This window comes from Astyanax mexicanus, chromosome 19, assembly GCF_023375975.1.
Source record: "Astyanax mexicanus isolate ESR-SI-001 chromosome 19, AstMex3_surface, whole genome shotgun sequence".
Classification (NCBI taxonomy): domain Eukaryota; kingdom Metazoa; phylum Chordata; class Actinopteri; order Characiformes; family Acestrorhamphidae; genus Astyanax; species Astyanax mexicanus.
In genome coordinates this window covers 20,860,111-20,877,852 of record NC_064426.1, presented here as the reverse complement: position 1 = coordinate 20,877,852, position 17,742 = coordinate 20,860,111, and the positions used below count along the sequence as shown (strand labels likewise).

The 17,742-nt window shown below is 38.8% G+C and overlaps 1 protein-coding gene across 4 annotated transcripts in view; it reads left to right on the top strand.

Annotated features, from left to right (window-relative positions):
* The window catches only part of kcnc3a (potassium voltage-gated channel, Shaw-related subfamily, member 3a), a 142,149-nt gene that overhangs the window by 6,229 nt on the left and 118,178 nt on the right, over positions 1–17,742 (top strand). For all 4 annotated transcript variants that reach the window (XR_007427086.1, XM_049467614.1, XM_049467612.1 and 1 more), the window contains exon 2: positions 14,231–14,919. Coding sequence is in view for 3 of the 4 variants with exons in the window: in XM_049467614.1 (XP_049323571.1) it covers positions 14,296–14,919 (624 nt within the window). In the remaining variant the exon portion in view is untranslated. The remainder of the gene's footprint in view (positions 1–14,230; positions 14,920–17,742) is intronic.

Below are 17,742 nucleotides of genomic sequence, written 5' to 3'. Positions count from 1 at the left end.
GCTGAAATAATAGCAGAATAAAGGGTGTAGCTGGAGATGGCACTCCATAATCCATTGGGATAATTTGAAATTTGAAGTAGTAGAACTAACCAATGTCACTATCGGTTGAATGCAATCAAATCCTTCTCACAGCAGTGTTCCACTATACTTCCACTATAGTGTAAAGCATTTTAGAAGAGCAGAGGATGTTACTCCAAAAAAAGAAGGATACAATTGCTATTAATTCATTGATTTCAGAAGAACGTTGGACTTAACAGGTGACTTACCTGCCCTATTCGGACAGGATTAGTTTCTCAGGGGTCCTTGGGTTCTTTTCCCTTTTATTGGGGGTCCTCTGCGATTTTATTCCCGTCAGGAACGACCAGGAACAACTGTTTTTAGCTGAACTCCGTGGTCCTTCAGTAATTTTAGTCCTGTCCGGACGCCCATCTCTGAGTTTCGTCACCTCGCGTTTAATAAAATAGCTATTTGTCCACTGCCACGCACCATAATTGGACTTTGGGTGGGATTTCCACAGAGATCCAAGTAAAAACACACCTTCTTGCTCCGTGGGCAAAACCTAATATCACGTGACAACGCTATGTCGTGACTGAGAAAGCCAAAAAACTGACTGGTCCTCCTGTTTTTTTAAATGCAGTCTGGATGCAAGGGTTTTATTATTGAGTAGAAATGTTAAACATTTTTCACAGACGTCCCCCTGAGAAACTAATCCCGTCCGGATATAGCTTTACAGATGTTTATGCAGTATACAATTACATTATATACCACTATGTTGAAAATATGTATTTACACTCATAATCAAAAAAATAGTTACAAGGATAATCATCAGGATACTTAGTGGGTAGTCGTGACAGACTGCCATAGACTGACTCAGAATAATATGGATGTTGGATACCATTAGGATTCTCTATAACTCCATGCTGAGACATCTGCAATGTTGTTTTCCACATGCTTTACACACTGTTTCTGTATATGCAGCTCAATAAATATGGCCAACAGTTGCGCATAGCAGTCTACATTTTTAATAATTAATTGTTCCTGGTATTATTTATTTTCTGTCAACATATTATTCCAATCCAGCACATCCTTCAGGTTGCAAATATTTTTTCAACCATTTTTTGACAAAGAATGTAAATAGTAACATATAGTACATAATATTATTACATATTTCACCTTTCTTTTCGTTCCTTTACAGCAGCAGGCACTTTAATCCTTCTCAGCGCCCCCCACATTCCAACACACTTGGAGTACTCCCTTGTACACACACACATACATACACACACTTAACAATGATTTCCTTTTTCAGTGGGAGCTGTTTTCGCTCACTCAGCACACCTAATAATCTATCACTGTCTCTCGTCCAACAGCACCCCCTCTCTTCTTTTGCATCTTTTCGCTGCTTCTCCTTTTCCTCCTCCTTTTCTCCCCCCACCGCTCTAGTTACCACGTTCTCTGCCATAATTCTGTCACGTTTACACATTCTGCTGACTCCTGTTTCCTTTTCTGTTCATCCTCCTCCTCTCTTCTCTTTTTTTGCCCTTTAACAGTCCGAAGGCCATGGGTTTTCACTCCATCTCAGCCCCCTTGCCCCAGGACCCTGGCAGTGTAATCTAGCTGTGTACTGTTTAGACGAAACATATATGTAAATTGAGACATATATGCCTATATTAAGCAGAATAATCCAACAGTGAGGTAAGCAATTTGTTTTTAGGAAGGTTTCTTTATAAAAGCATTTGGAAAGTTTTATAATGAGTGAAGTAAGACTTAAATCAAACTATTTTACAAATTATTGCCTTATTTATTCTATTGAAATTAGATAATTTCACTTTCTTAAATTTAGTTTTTTTTTTGTAGTGCATGATGCATTATCACATTTGTCTTTTATTATTTCATGGAGCTTCCACTAAACACATTTTGGCTAAGTGGAAGATAAGTGCTGATGATGCACACAATGTAAGCCAAGCCCCAAATGATTATCCCACTGCAGCAAGTTAAGATAGCATAGTGCAGGGCTTGGCTAATTTACTTAAACTTGAAAGGCAATAGACTTCAAAAGTGCTGTTCTGTGTTAAGATGGTCAGTTTTTTTTAGAATTTATTAAGGGTATTATAAAGAGTTTATCCTGCTTTTGTTGGAGTAACTGTCTCTACTGTCAGGTTAGCATTGTTAGCTATACCAGTTAATCATAACCCATTTAAGCAATATTACACTCGAGGTTTGTGCTATAACGTGTCATATTGGCACTGCTGTCAATATGACACGTTATAGCTTAAACCTTGAGTGTATTATTGCGATTATACCACAGTTCCGTTACTGCTGTTTATTGAAAGTTTAAAACAGGAGTTAAACAGGACGAAAACATTTAATCTGTATGGTTACAAACAGTCTGCCAGTTAAAATAGTTCCATTGCTGCTCTGCTTTAGCTGCACTGTAAGCTCTGCATTATCAACCATTTCAGTCAAAATTGTGGAAATCTAAGCGTGCTGTGAATAAACAGAAGAGCTTTACTCACCAAAATACACTGTTTCTAGGAGAGTAATCTGTGTAGAAAAAAAGTCCAGCGCTCTTTGACTAAAATAAAATGTTTATTTTTTAAGAATTAAAATTTTGTTTACTTTGGCGCCCCCCAGCGGCAAGACCTGCGGAGACCACCTTACATTCAAATTAAAATACCCCATATTAATTGGAAATATACACTTAAGGGTATATTTTAATAATAACAACTCTTAACTTGATATTAGAGGCTAATAAATGTGTGTAATAATGGGCTTATTTGTGGGATTGCGTCTTTGCCTTTCACACCTTAAAGACCGGACCAGAGTCCACAGCAAAATCCATGTCTTTGTTACATTTTATATGTTCGTTTTGGTTTCACACTGCAGTTTAGTAAGCGGACTAAAGAACTGTTCTGTTGTCAGCAGGTACATGGACTGCGTCTCTATATACTTTATATTAAAGGGTTTGTAGACTGTTAATTATGATTTTGTCGAGTTGCTTTGTCAGGTATTGTGACGAATTCTAAATCCGACACTCCTTGGCATTCCTTTTATGTATACTGTTAGAGTAAATAAATAAATTCCCTAAGCGTTTGAGTTTATTTTGCTGTGTGACATGCTTCCACATAAAGGGGATATGGACTTCGCTAAAACACCAATTCAATTAAGATAACCTACTATATGGCCATAATTAAATGTGTAGTCTTAATGTTTTATGGCCAATTTCTTCATACAAGCATAACTAGCTAATTTTCTCGTTCCACCTTAAATAGTGCAACAGATTATTTGCATATATATGTGTGTGTGTTTTAATGTGTGACTAGCAGTAACCTGAAGCAGTTAGCTTGTTGCTAACGTTAGTTCCTGTAGGTAGCCCTGTCGTTTTTTTCACTTTCTGCCTGTTCTGCTTCTTTACTCGGATTGGTTAGTAGTATCTCTAATTCTGTGCTGTGATTGGTGAAACACAGGACAGTTTGAAGTGCCATCCAATCCTAGCCCAGAATGAGCCGTTTTTCCTGAATACAGGTGGAACGACGCGTCGAACCTGAGGGAGGTCAGGACTGCGTTGGATGTTTGCTCACTAAAGTTTAATATTTTTGGTTTAAAACGTGATATTATCGTTATTACCGCGCGCTGCTACATTGGAGGACAACTGTGTGATGTGTCAGAGGTAAATAAAACAGCAAGGGTCCAGTAAAAGTTTGTTAAAATATAATACCATGAATATAAGTAATTGTAGCAACAAAAATACATATTGAGTAAGTTAAGTTAGCTAGCTAGTTCACTAGGTTAGCTAACCTAGCTAGTTAATTAACTAGGTTAGCTAGCTTAACTAAATTGGGTCCTAAATTTCTTAATTTATCTCTGCTAAAACATCAAATTAGTTAAACCGTAACCATATTTTCTTTTCGGACCATTTTGTTCTAAAAAAAAAAAAAAGTAAGTAGCACATTTAGCTTTGAGGACAGATCTGCACACTCTTGGTATTTTAATCTCAGTGTCTTTATGAGGTTTATGAGTCACCTGGAATAGTTTTCTGTTCCTGGAAGTGCTGAACAAACGTTGCTGCTTTTCTCTCAGGCTGTGAAACTCCAGCTTATCCCAAGTAACCATTTGAGTTTAGGTCAGGGAATTGTGGAGGGCAATGTAGAAAATAATTTAAATTAATAAAAACAATAAATGAAAAGGTGTGTCCAGCTCTTTGGTTGGTACTGTATTTTGACATGTTCATTAGAATGCGCCCCAATATTGGTTCCTGAGAAAGGTCCTAATACAATGTCCACGTTTGATTTATGAGAAGAAGATTTGTTTGGCTCTGCTCTTATAATGATGAATCACTTATCCATTCATTTAGCAAGAAATGTATTCCTATGAGCGCAGCATATTAGTGCATTTCAAAATGTGAAACTCATATAGATATATTACACAGTGTGATCTATTTTAAGTGTTTATTCATTTTATTGTTGATGATTGTCTTACAGTCAATGAAAACCCAAAAAGTCAGTATTAGAATATTAGAATATAGAAATTAGAATATATAATATTATATATTAAAGACCAGTTGGTACTTTTGGCAGTGTGGGCAGTGTGTCAAGTCCTGCTGGAAAATGAAATCTGCACTGATTTTAGACTTAATGTAAAACAGTGGACCAACACCAGCAGATGACATGTCTTTCCAAACCATAACTGACCATCAGTAAATTTTACATTTCATTTGGAAATAAAAGGACCAGAGTCTGGAGGAAGAGTGGAGAGACAAACAATTTAAGCTGCTTGATGTCTAGTGTGAAGTTTGGAGAGACATGTCATCTGCTGGTGTTGGTCCACTGTGTTTTATCAAGTGTGAAACAGTGTAAAACAGTCAGTGCAGTGTTTTCCCGGAAAATCTTACAACACTGCATGCTTCCCTCTGCTGACAACTTTGTTATTTTTTAATTTGTTTCATAATTTTGTTTCAAAATTTTCCCATTTTCTCCCCAATTTACACGGCCAATTACCCAACCCACTCACTAGGACTCCCACTATCACTAGAAATGCCCCAACACACCAGGGTGAAGACTAACACATGCTTCCTCTGATACATGTGAAGTCAGCCACCGATTGTTTTCAAGCTTCTGCTGATGCAGCATTGCCATGCAGCATCACAGCTCGCTCGGAGGAAAGCGCAGCGGCTCGGTTCTAATACATCAGCTCACAGACGCCCTGTGCTGCAGACATCACCGTAGGAGTGATGTGGGGAGAGAGCGTCATCTACCCACCCGGAGGGTGCAGAGCCAATTTTGCTCCCTCTGAGCACCGGCAGCTTGATGGCAAAGCTACATGAGCGGGGGTTCGACCCTGCAACCTCCTGCTTATAGTGGCAGCGCTTTAGACCGCTGGACCACTCAGTGCCCATACAACATTGTTATTTTGTATAAAGTAATGCTTGATAGATACTGTTTATGTTAAAATAGAAAAGTAAATTTCTATTAATTTAAAAATGTGCGATACTCAAATTTAACGGTTGGGTTCACATCTTGGTATTAACTCTATGGTTTGGTACAATTTCGATATGGTGGGTGGAGAAAAAAAGAAAGCGACTGGACTAACTTTTGTCTGATTATTTTAAACAGACAGTGCAACTTACAAGGAGCTCCACATACTGTTTTTAAACCGTGACCCCCATGCTGTGATGGTTTGTAAAGAATATATATACTGTTACACCCCTAATATCTAAGAAAAATTATTTTATTTTAAAACACTGTCAGTCTGACCCAGGAGCTGAAGCAATAAAAGATAATCAAATCAACCCCCTTGAAAAATCTTAGGAAGTAAATGTAATGATCTTGGAGAAACGGAAGGAAAAGACTATATGTGCTCACAGTTATACTATAGGTGGGTTTAGATGTAATCCATCATAGTTTATTTGCTGAGCTCAGCAAAACCCCTTTCTCAGCTAACATCTTTCTGTTAACATTCCTCCCCCACTGTGAGTGACTCTAATGTGAGTGACTTTCACTTCACTTTTGGCTAAAAGAGAAAGAATCAACTGGTCCTGCTGTTACTTTACTTGGTGCATGTCCTTTCCTCTCCCTGTGGCTTTCTTGCTTGGGACAATTTGCAGACGCCTAATGAAGCAAGAGCCCTAGGAGGCTAACTTCTGAAAAAGAGAGACAGAGAGAATGCAGAAGGAATGAGAATGAGAAAGCAAAGTGAAACCAAGTGGAAAACAACAATATTGCTTAACCATATTGTTACACATTAGAGCGATAGTTGCCTATGGGGATCTGACAATATTTTAATTTCTTCATCATAGATTTGGATGTATAAAGATGCCTGAGGTGAGCTGCCCATTCTTTGTTTCTTATGTATATATTCTACTAGATTTAGGTGCATGCTGCTCCATCGCATAAATGAAATAGGGGGGTTGGGGGTTTATACCCCTCTAGCCCAAGCCGATTTAAGGAAGTTAAGCTCTTTTTAGCTGCTCCGGTTTTTGTGGTGCTGCTTCTTTCTCTTTTAGAGCTTAGATTCTCTGCCCGAACCCGACCTGACCCAAAGACCGTCCCAAAATCGGGCTCCTATTTTTATTTTATATAAAGCTCTGGTGTGATAATCACAATGTTGCTAAATAACCAATTATTATTGTTCACTAAAGCGAACGAAATAGCGAAAACTGAAAGTGAAAAAACATTTGTGTTAACTGAAAATAATAAAAACGGTAATTAAAAGGAAAAAACATAACTATCTCGAACTGTATTTTGTGTTTGTAAAACTAACTAAAACGAACTAAAATTACTGAATTTTCGTGTTTAATTTATTTATAAGAGCTGTTGTACAGCGGAGTTTGTGTATGGGATTGTATGGGATTACAATATGAGCGCAAGGCAGATGAAAGAGAAACAGGAGATTCAGTATGTGAGAACATTTACCTGTGAGTAGCTCATTCCAGAACAAGCAAATATCTCTCTCTCTATCTCTTTCTCTCTCTCTCTTTCTCTCTCACGTTTATTAGATTGATCTCTCTGATGAGATGTGTGAAAACTAATAAAAACTAGCAAGCCCACCCTAAAAACAAATTAAAACTTACTGAATCAAACTAATAAAATGAAAAATGTAATCACGTAGCTCTGGGGGCACGTGAACGCCTCCGCGTTTGACTTGCAGCACTGTGTGTAGCTGTTCTTAAAAATCATTTTAATTAAATAATAGTTTTATGCTATGTTTCAGTGTTAATTAACATAATTCTGATTATATTTCACTCATTCAATCAGCCCGAAAACAGACAGTTTATGGTTTGGGTTGGCTCGGGCTGATAATGACAGTTCATGGTTCGGGCTTGGGCAGAACGTGCACGGGCTCCGGCTGGGTCGGGTCGGATTATTTGGGCCGATCTAAGCTCTATTCTCTTTTGGTGAAGCTGTTATATTAATACCATTTTAACGGTCATTAGATTGTTGTTTTTGTCCATTATTTTGTTTTGTTTATATATACATATTTCCTTTGAGTGTGGCTTGGTTTGTTTAACTCCATCCCCAGACGCGTTTTTCCGTTTTTTTCAGTATTATATGTTTTAGTAATTTTCTTTGGTTCTGTGAAGAATTTCGTTTTTATTTTTTGTAATTCGTTTTTTGTAAAACATTTTGGGTTTATTATCGTTTGGTATTTTTCTAATAATAGTAAATACATAATTCATTTTTTTTTTTACAGGCGAATAATAAAAGTAACGCGATAGTTAATTTTACTGGTAACTAGTTACTTTTATAGTGGAGTAACTCCGTTAGTAACTCAGTTACTTTTTTGGAGAAGTAACGAGTAACTATAACTAATTACTTTTTCAAAGTAACGTGCCCAACACTGCCCATGATACGCGTTTGCGGCCCTCTGCATTGAATGTTGAGAAGATTTCTGTCAGAGTCACTTGTTTGTTAAAAACTTTAGCAAATAAAGCAAAGCGTATGCGTACAAATCAGTCATGATTTTCAACTGACCTTATTTCTGTTGGATACTGTGCTACAAAAGAATGTTGTTGGAGATGACCTGAATTTGTTTAGTTATTGAACCAAATACACTGTATGGACAAAAGATTTAGGGCACCTGCTCATCCATTGTTTCTTTTGAAATACACGGAAACCTGCTTTTTTTTGTAGTAACTGTTTATACCAGACCTTCGCTCATCCACCTCAGAAATTTAACTGGACTTTAGACTATTCTGGGCAGTTGGGCTTTCACACTGAACAAGAAGTACTAAAACAGCAAATTAGGTACAACAAAACATAGTACAAACCAAACAGTCATAGTACTCTGTATTACATTAATTGAATGCTGGTCTTTATTGCAGTGACATGAAAATTCGGTTTTCAGTTGTTTAGGTTAATGTTGATTAAATTTTACTCTGCCTGCTTCACATTTTGAATTGTGTAATTGTAACATCTACTCTTATCAGTAACATTTAATCAAAACCATATAATCGCTGCATTAAAAGAGATCAAATTAATCATGTGTCCCCTTGGAAAAATGAATTGCCCACCCCTGTTCTATACTATCCAGGCCTTTCTACTAAATAGCATTCACTACAAGAGGTGTGCACCACATTTAGACATGTAGTGTAATTCCACAGGGGCTTGTTTTCTGGTGCTTCCTATGTTTTGTAGAGACAGAACGGGACTGTTTTTTTCACTGTGCATGTAGGACATACATAATATTAGCCAGTTGGTTCTAATGTTCAACGTTGTGTGTGCCGCATTCAACTGTGTTGTAGAGTAGAACAGATTCAGCCATTTCACCATTCTATCACCGTTCTCCAGTCTGCTCATTGTAAACGCTGTGCAGAGAACATTGAAGGATTTAACGAGGGAAGCATTCCTTCGAGTGAATTAATTCCTTCGTCCTTCCCAATTACGCAGACCCATTTTTCTCTGCTCATCGCCAGCTGGGGAAATATAGAAAGATTGTTTCGAGATTGAGCACTTGGGTTACTCAGCAAGTGTTCTTGGTCTTCTTGGCGATCGTTATTGTTACTAGAACATACATGAGTTACACATTAACATTCACATATTTTCATCTGAAAGGAAATGTGAAAAAAGGCTACATCAGAGATTTTCAGTGATAACTGACACGGCCCTTAAATTGATGCTATTTGACAGGTGCTGTCATCCAGAGTGACTGGATAAGAGTGATGGTTGGAGGTGGTTGTAGTTATAGGACGTAGTTTGTTTCTATGGTCCGGATCAGTTGATGAGTTAGGAGTGTTTTCTCCCTCTGTTTGGTTTGGTTTTACACAGGTATAAACCTAAACGCACCAAAATGCGCACCAAGAAGCCACGTGAGTTTGCTGTGTCCTCTGATTGGTCAGAGCTCTCTGGTGCATGAGCAAGAAAGTAAATATAACAAGAAGATTTAGTCCTTCAGTGCAGATATCTGTGCAGTGTAAATCTGCTTTAACACAGAACGCTGAAAATGTGATGCTGCGCTTTCAAACAGTGTTTTTTATGGTGTGCAGTTGAACATGTAGTAAATGGAGAGTCGGGTAGGCTGCGAGTAGAGAATGCAGCGTACACCGTGCATGTAAACAGCATGTAACAGAGAAAATATTTATTCATAGCTGGGTCAGATCGAGACCGGTTCACGTTCTCACCACATGCGAACCACCCATATTTCTCATTGCTTGGAGATGGTTTTAATTGGTTGGCTGTAGTTCTGGTTGGTAGTTACTAACTGTAGGTCTAGTGGAATGGTGCTAGATGATGTTTCAGTTGGTTGGTGTGGTTCTAGTTCTAGCTATTTTGAGCTAATTCTGGTGGGTTGACATTGGTTTTAGTTGGTGGGTACTAGTTGTACTTGGTTTGTGCTAGTTGTAGTTCAAATTGGTTGGTGCTTGTTGTGGTTCTAGTTCTAGTAATTTGACCTTAGTATAAGTTGGTTGATGGCAGTAGTTGAAGTTTTGGCTGGCCCTAATTCTAGTTCTTAGTTTACTCTAGTTGGTTGATGGTAATTTTGGTTGGTTAGGGCTGGTTTTTATTCTGGATGGCACTAGTTCTAGTTCTTGTTGGTTGGTGCTAGTTACATTTTTAGCTAGTTTATGCTAGATAGATTATGTAGTTGTAGTCGACTGTTTATAGTTCTACTTTAAATTGGTGATAGTTGTTCTAGTTGGTGTTATATCTAGTTCTGAATGGCTAGCTCTATTTCATATTGGCATTAGTTCTCAGTACTCAGAGATAGTACTTGTTTTAGTTATTTAGAGCTAGTTCATGTCAGGGTGGTGCTAGCTTTAGTTCTAATTGCTTGACTTTAGCTAGTTCTAATTGCTTGATGCTAGTTTTAGTTGGATGTATGCTGTTATTTCTAGTTCTAGTGTAGTTTTGGTTAACTCTAGTGTTTTAGTTTCAGTTGGTTGAGTCTACGTCTATTTTTTTTTAGGTTATAGGTTCTAACTCTAGGCTTTTTTGACACCTGGCTGACACTTTCTTTTGGAGCAACTTGCACTTTTAATTATGTTACAGAGAGAGGTGAATGTCTATTTAGCAGTCCAGATAAAGAGATTTTATCACTGCAGCACAGTGTTCCTGGCCAGGCAGGCAATCAAACCTTGGCCTGCCACAAATGAAGGGCAGTAGGTTCATTTGGAGAAGGAAAAAGTAAGACGGGAGAGAGAGAGAGAGAGAGAGAGAGAGAGCGAGGGAGAGAGGCTGGCAAAGAAGGTAGAGCAAGAGAGAGGGAGGTCAGACTGCCCACGGTAATCATCATGTTTTATGCGGAACCTGAAAGTGAGAGTAAGGGATTATGAGAGAACGAGAACGAGAGGACGCTCCTCTAGGTCCCTCAGCCATTCAGAGACGGGAGAGAGGGATGGGGGAGGAGGAGAGTGAGAGAGTCATTCTTTGTTTTACTGCAGCAGAAAATCATTCACTTCTCCACTGCTGCCCTCCTCCCAGCACACAGTGCAGCAGTAATGCATGAGTGTGCCTGTGCTAGAGAGAGAGACAGAGAGAGAGAGTGAGAAAGAGAGAGAGAGAGAGGTCACTGGTGTAATATGATCCACTGGTTAACATTTCAGCTTTGGTATAAGGCTGTACAGTATAGATGTCTTCTTTGGGATCATTATTGCAGAATATGTTTTTTGCAGAAGGCTGGAATATTCAAATTAGAGGTCAGGCCAATCACAGGATTTTACTGAGTGCTATGGGTATCCTGACCAATCACAGTATCCAATCTGATCGACCAAAGGATTTATAATTAATGCAGGCCAATGACACAGTATTGATTCATCAGAGCAGTTATAATACACTGCAATATGTATACTAATGACAGTATATATCTATACATACAGTATAGCTACTCTCTATATAAGTAATATAAGTAAATATCTCTTTCTACCAGCATTAAAGGTGTTAACAGCGTACACTGTTCTGAATGGACTGCATATTGCCTCAGTACTGCTGCACTGAGAGAGGGAGAGAGTGAAAGAGTGAGAGAGAGAGAGAGAGAGAGAGAGGGAGAGAGAGAGACAGAGAGTTAATGCTCTGCAGTCTTTTCTCCTCATTTTGTGGAGCTCAGCAAATAATCGTTCTACCTTTAGCTTTTTTCCTCCTCCTCTCTACTACCCCCCCCCTCTCTCTCTCTCTCTCTCTCTCTCTCTCTCTCTGTCTTCTCATGCACTCTCTCTCTCATACTCTCACACACTCCTCATTGGTTACGCCGAGAGCATGGCGATGGAGGGGTGGGGGCGACGACTGTGGCAGTGGAGGAGAGCAGACCCTCATAAGGGAAACCTATTTGTTATGCAGTCTTTAATGCATATATGACAACCCCCAGCTGCTCTGCATGAGATATCACTCAACTCTCAAGCGTGTGTCAATGTGTGTGTAGCTCGTGTGTGTTTCAAATGTCTTTCCGTTTTAGTGCTCATTCATCTACCTGTCATCCTCGGAGGGGGGAGGTGATTATATGTGGGGCACTTAGTTGAGAAATTAAGAGAAGTTGAATTTTTTTTATCCACTTCTGATTGGACGAGCAGTCACCTCTGTAGTGGTGTTTTATTTTTGCGGCTTATATTAGTTCAGCTGCACCTCAGGCAGGTACTGAACCTGTAGTTTCTGATGGAAGTTCTTTCTCACAAACCATTATTGAAATAGTTTGGTGATTTTTTAAAAACTTAATAATGGCTACAGAAAAATTTGAGTAGATACTGAATCTTGTATTGTAGATACTGAATAATCTATAATAAACATCGAATACAAAATCTTTAGCTGTAGATACTGTAGATACAATATCTACTAAAATATTGTATGTGGATATAGAATCGTTCATAGTAGTTACTTAATTATTCATTGTAGAAATGGAAACATTTATGTTAGATACTAAATATGAATCATGAACTTTTAAGTACTGAATCATTTACTATAGCTACTAAAATATTTAGTGTGAATACTGAAACATTTATGGTAGTTCCTGAATTGTTCATTGTAGATATGAAATCATTTATGTTAGATACTAAAAATGAATCATTAACGTTAGGTACTGAATCATTTTAAGCAGACGCTGAATCATTTTAAGTATTTATTGAATCATATGCGCTACATATTGAATAATTTATTATAAATATTAATTTACTGAAATTAACTGAAATATTAACGCTCAATGCTGAATCATGTGGATATTGAATCATTTACAATACCTTATAAAATATTTAGTGTGGATACTGAAACATTGATAGTAGTTACTAAATAATTCTTTGTGAATATAGAATAATTTATGTTAGATACTAAAGATGAATCATTAACTTTAGATACTGAATCATTTTTAGCAGATGCTGAATCATTCAATCACTTATTGAATCATTTGTGCTACATATTGAATTATTTATTATAAATATTAATTTACTGAAATTAACTGAAATATTAACACTCAATGCTGAATCATGTAGATACTGAATCATTTACAGTAGCTACTGAAATGTTTAGTGCGGATATATCATATATGCTTAGTAATAAATATGAATTGTTAACTTTAGACACTGAATCATTTATAGCACTTGCAGGATTATTAATAGAAATTATTCAATTATTTTTAGCAGATGCTGAATTATATCAAGTTGTGACTAAATCATTTGTTTTAGATTTTGAATAATTTACAATAGCTACTAAAATATTTAGTGTGGATACTGAATCATTTATAGTAGTTACTGAATCATTCATTTTAGAAAATGAATCATTTATTTTAGATGCTTAATATGAAGTATTACCTTCATTTTTAGCAGATGCTGACTTATTTCAAGTAATGGCTGAATCATTTATAGTATATATTGAATTATTTACAATGTTATATATTGAATCATTTATAAAAGCCACTGAAATAGTTTGTGTAAATACTGAATCATTTACAATAGCTACTGAAATATTTTGTGTACTGAATCATCTATATTAGTTATATTAGTTACAGAATATTATAGTATATTCTGAATATGGAATCATTATTTGTACATTGTGAAAAACAAACTCATTATTTTGTAGAAACTGAATCATCAAACATTTTGAACATCCCAGCAGACATTAAGGCATGTCATAGAAGAACCACTTTTAGATCCATGATGAAGCATGTGATTTATATAGAGAGGGAGGGTGAAGAACCTTTTAATTAAGGGAATCGTTTTTTTTAAAGGCTTTCTTTAAGATTTTACAGAGATTACACTTTAGCACAGCGTAACGTATACAGTTAAAGTGCAGAGAGCTGTATCAGCTAAAGCCTGATTGCTGGACAGATGTGAGTGTCCTGGTCTTTGTGACATCACTGTACTGTGTTTACTTATTACATGTGTCAATCGGGGTTTATACATACACATGGGCCCTTTAAGATGTTTAGATTGGTTTAGATAGATAATGTTAAATGTTAAAATATTAAAATACATGAAGTATTCTCTAGTAGAGCTGCTTTTGGGGTGTGTAAACAGTGTGAACAGTAACAACATTATAATTAACAGTATTAATAAACAGTAGTGACAGTGTTTTAACCAATGCTTTTAAGCACATTATGGACTTTATGTGGGTCCAGGGAAGAGCTATAGCAGCATCAAAGATGTCTGAACACTTTTGGGTTTAGAGGGAAATTGTGCAGATTATATTATTTTTGTGTTTAAATAGGATTGAGGCAGGCAGATTTAACTTGCTATATTGAGCATCCTTTTAACAAATCTCTTCTCTCTCCTCTCTCTCTCTCTCTTTCACTCTCTCTCTCTCTCTCTCTCTCTCTGCAGGCTCCTCCTCCCCCCTCCCATTCGGGTTCTCTCTCTCCACCTCCCCCCCCTCCCCGTCCTCCTCTATGCTCAGTTCGGTGTGTGTCTCCTCTTTCAAAGGGCGCAAGGGTGGGAACAAGTCGTCCAACAAAGCATGTTACAGCGCCGACATGACTTGTCCGTCAGACAGCGAGAAGATCGTGATCAACTGCGGGGGAATTCGGCACGAGACGTACCGCAGCACGCTCAAGACACTGCCCGGTACGCGGCTGTCCTGGCTCACAGAACCGGACGCCTTCAGCAACTTCGACTATGACCCAAAGTCGGATGAGTTCTTCTTCGACCGCCACCCCAACACCTTCGCCTTCATCCTCAACTACTACAGAACCGGCAAGCTGCACTGTCCCAGCGACGTGTGCGGCCCGCTGTTCGAGGAGGAGCTCGCCTTCTGGGGCATCGACGAGACAGATGTGGAAGCCTGCTGCTGGATGAACTACCGGCAGCACAGGGATGCGGAGGAGGCGCTGGACAGCTTCGAAACACCCGAGCCCGAAGTGCCCGAGGACGACCCGGCGCTGACCGGCGGCGCTGACGGCGATTTGAAGCGCCTCTGCCTGCAGGAGGACGGCAGGAAGCCCAGCTGGTGGAGCATCTGGCAGCCGCGCATTTGGAACCTCTTCGAGGACCCGTACTCATCCAAATACGCCAGGGTGAGTGACTGAGTGTGTGTGTGTGGAGGAGTGTGTGAAGGAGTGTGTGTGTAAGGGGTTCAGATGCTGGTCCTGTGTGTAGAAAGCTGTGCCGGTGCTGCAGGAGCCGGTGGAGGAAACTAAACCGTAAGCAGGGAAACTCAAACAGTTTGACGCGTGCCTGTCTGAGACGCAGCTCTGCATGCTGAGACTGAGGAGCTGCACATTTTACTGGGATTAAAGTTTGAAGTTACAAACACACACACATGCGCATACACACACGTCTTCGCTTTTTTGATCTATCGCTGTGTTATGACTTGATTTCTCATTATTTTCTCTTATTCTCCTATATTTTACCCATTATTACTTTTGCCTCTCTTGCTTTCTGTCTTACTCTCTCTCTTTTTTCTGTTTCCCTGACGCCTTTTGATCTCTCTCTCTCTCTCTATACCTCGTTTACCTTTCCTATACATTGCTTCTTTCCCACGTGCTTACTGCCATTTTTCTTCCTCCTTTTTTTTTCTTTTTTCTTCTCTCTTTTTTTTCTTAATCTCACTCTTTCTTTTTTTCTTTCTTTTTTCTCTATTTTATCTCCTTTCTGTTTCTTTTTCTCTTATTCATATTAGTCAGTACTTTCTCTCATTCCCTTAAAATTGCATTGTAGACTTTTAGTCTTTTCTTTTTTAAATCATGGCTTTTTCTCTCTCTCTCTCTCTCTCTCTCTCTCTTTCCTCTCAAAATGATCTCTCCGTTTTTACGCATTATTTGCCCGTTAACTCTGCGTCTTGCTCTTGCTGCATCCGCACCGCCCCCTCCGCCACTTTCCCACGCTTGATTAAATCGCCCTTTTTTTTCCCTCTTCCTCCAGAGCATCGCTCTCTTTTTCTCTGTCCCTCTCTCCCTCTCTTTCGCTCCCTCGTTTTCGTCACTCGCATCATTCAATCTCGATTAGCGCATTATCTCCCCGCACGCTCTTTCACTTCTCTTGCACTATCGTTCCCTCAGCCTTTCCTCCGTCTCCAGCTATCCTTACATCTGTCTCCTTCTCTTTCTCCCCCTCCTCTCCCACTCTCTTTCTCTCTCTCTCTCTTCTCTTCAGCCACCCCCTCCCACTCTTTTTGCTCTCACAGTTGTGCTAAGGAGGATTTTGTTTGGATTTGGAAACCCTGAGGCCTGAAATACATCCCTCTATAATATTGCAGAAATTCACACTGTAAAACCTGATGGAATGTTTTACATCATTTCCACATGAATAAAATATGTGACGTACAAACAGTTGTTGCAGAAAGTCAATAAACTGACAGACTTATGTTTAATGTACGCTTCGGGATGTTTGTACACCCTCCCACAGGTGCTATACCGCTTTTTGATCCATGTCATCTGAAAACACCTTCAAGATCAGCTTACTATTTTATTACATATCACTTGTATTACCATGCCAAAAACAGTGTCTGTGCACCGTTTAGGTGGAAAAACAAGGGCTGAAATATACTTGATATCAAAGAAGCTTTGTCCTGGTGGACTGGGGGAATTGACATACAGTATTATCCTGGGAAAGGGAACGCTTTACGAGGTTTTGGAGCATTGATCTGAGAATTTAATTTTACTTAATGGCGAGAGCGTTAGTGATCACCCCACCTCCCACTTGATCCCCAATTCCCCCAACTCATCCCAAAAGTACTGAATGGAGCACCATCATTTCTGAGAACACAGGTCCACTGCTTCACAGTGGCAGTAGGCATATTTTTATTGTATTGTTGGCTTCTCAAAGTCCTATCCTATTGGCTCTAAGCTGTATGTGTGCGTGTGTGGCATTTCCTTGTCAGTAATGGGTTCTTTACTGTAGCTCAGTGCATTCATTAGTAGGGGTGTCCATAAACATTTGGACAAATAGTGTAAGATGAAGCTCTCTGTAAGCATCTCATTTGTTTTATATGAAGTGTGTGGTTATTCTGACAGACTGCAATACACTACAGGAAGTATAGGGGGCGATATAGCTTTGGTTGTCTTGCAAGAAACTTTTTGTTGCCCTGATGGAAATGATAAAACGGGCAACATTAGGAGCCATAGTGGTTTAATTAGTCAATTAGTTAATAGAAATAGTTGATAGAATCAAGCATGATAGAAATCCACGTCAATGACGTGTGCTGTAGATGGTAAGAGAATGCAGTTCAGGCGTTTCTCCTGCTTTCTCTATACATATGTTTAAATAAGCGGGAGAAGATGAAGCAGATAAAGTGGTGTTTGAGTGAACGTGGGTCTGCCTGTGGTTTTTAGACCTCTCTGCCCGGTAGAACTGGACGAATCCAGTTGCCCGTTGGGTTTTCTCTGTGCTCTGCAGCAGCGCTAGTGATTCTTTTTCATGCTAACTCAGCATGAGCTGTGACCACCAGCGCCTGATACCCAGCCCCGCTCTCCAGGCATCGCCTGCTCATTCATTTACTCACCAACACCCTGGCAGCTTCTGGCAGACAGACAGATAAATGGTTAGACAAAAAGACAAACAGACATAAATACTAATAGGTAGTAAGATAGTTAGATAATTAGATGATATACGAATTTTTAGATGGAGAGATACAGAGAGAGACTGTAATACAGACAGATAATAGGACAGTAAGATTGGTAGACTGATAAACGAATATGGTTGGATGGAAGAATGGAGAAACAGTTAGATGGACAGACAGAGAGACTGCTAGACAGACAGTAGGAAAGAGAGACAGACAGTTATATAGATAGACACACAGATAAGCGAATATAGACGTATGGAGGGATGGACAGACCGAGAGTTAGACCGACATATAGTTACATGGACAGACAAATAGAGAGACTGTTACAAAGACAAGT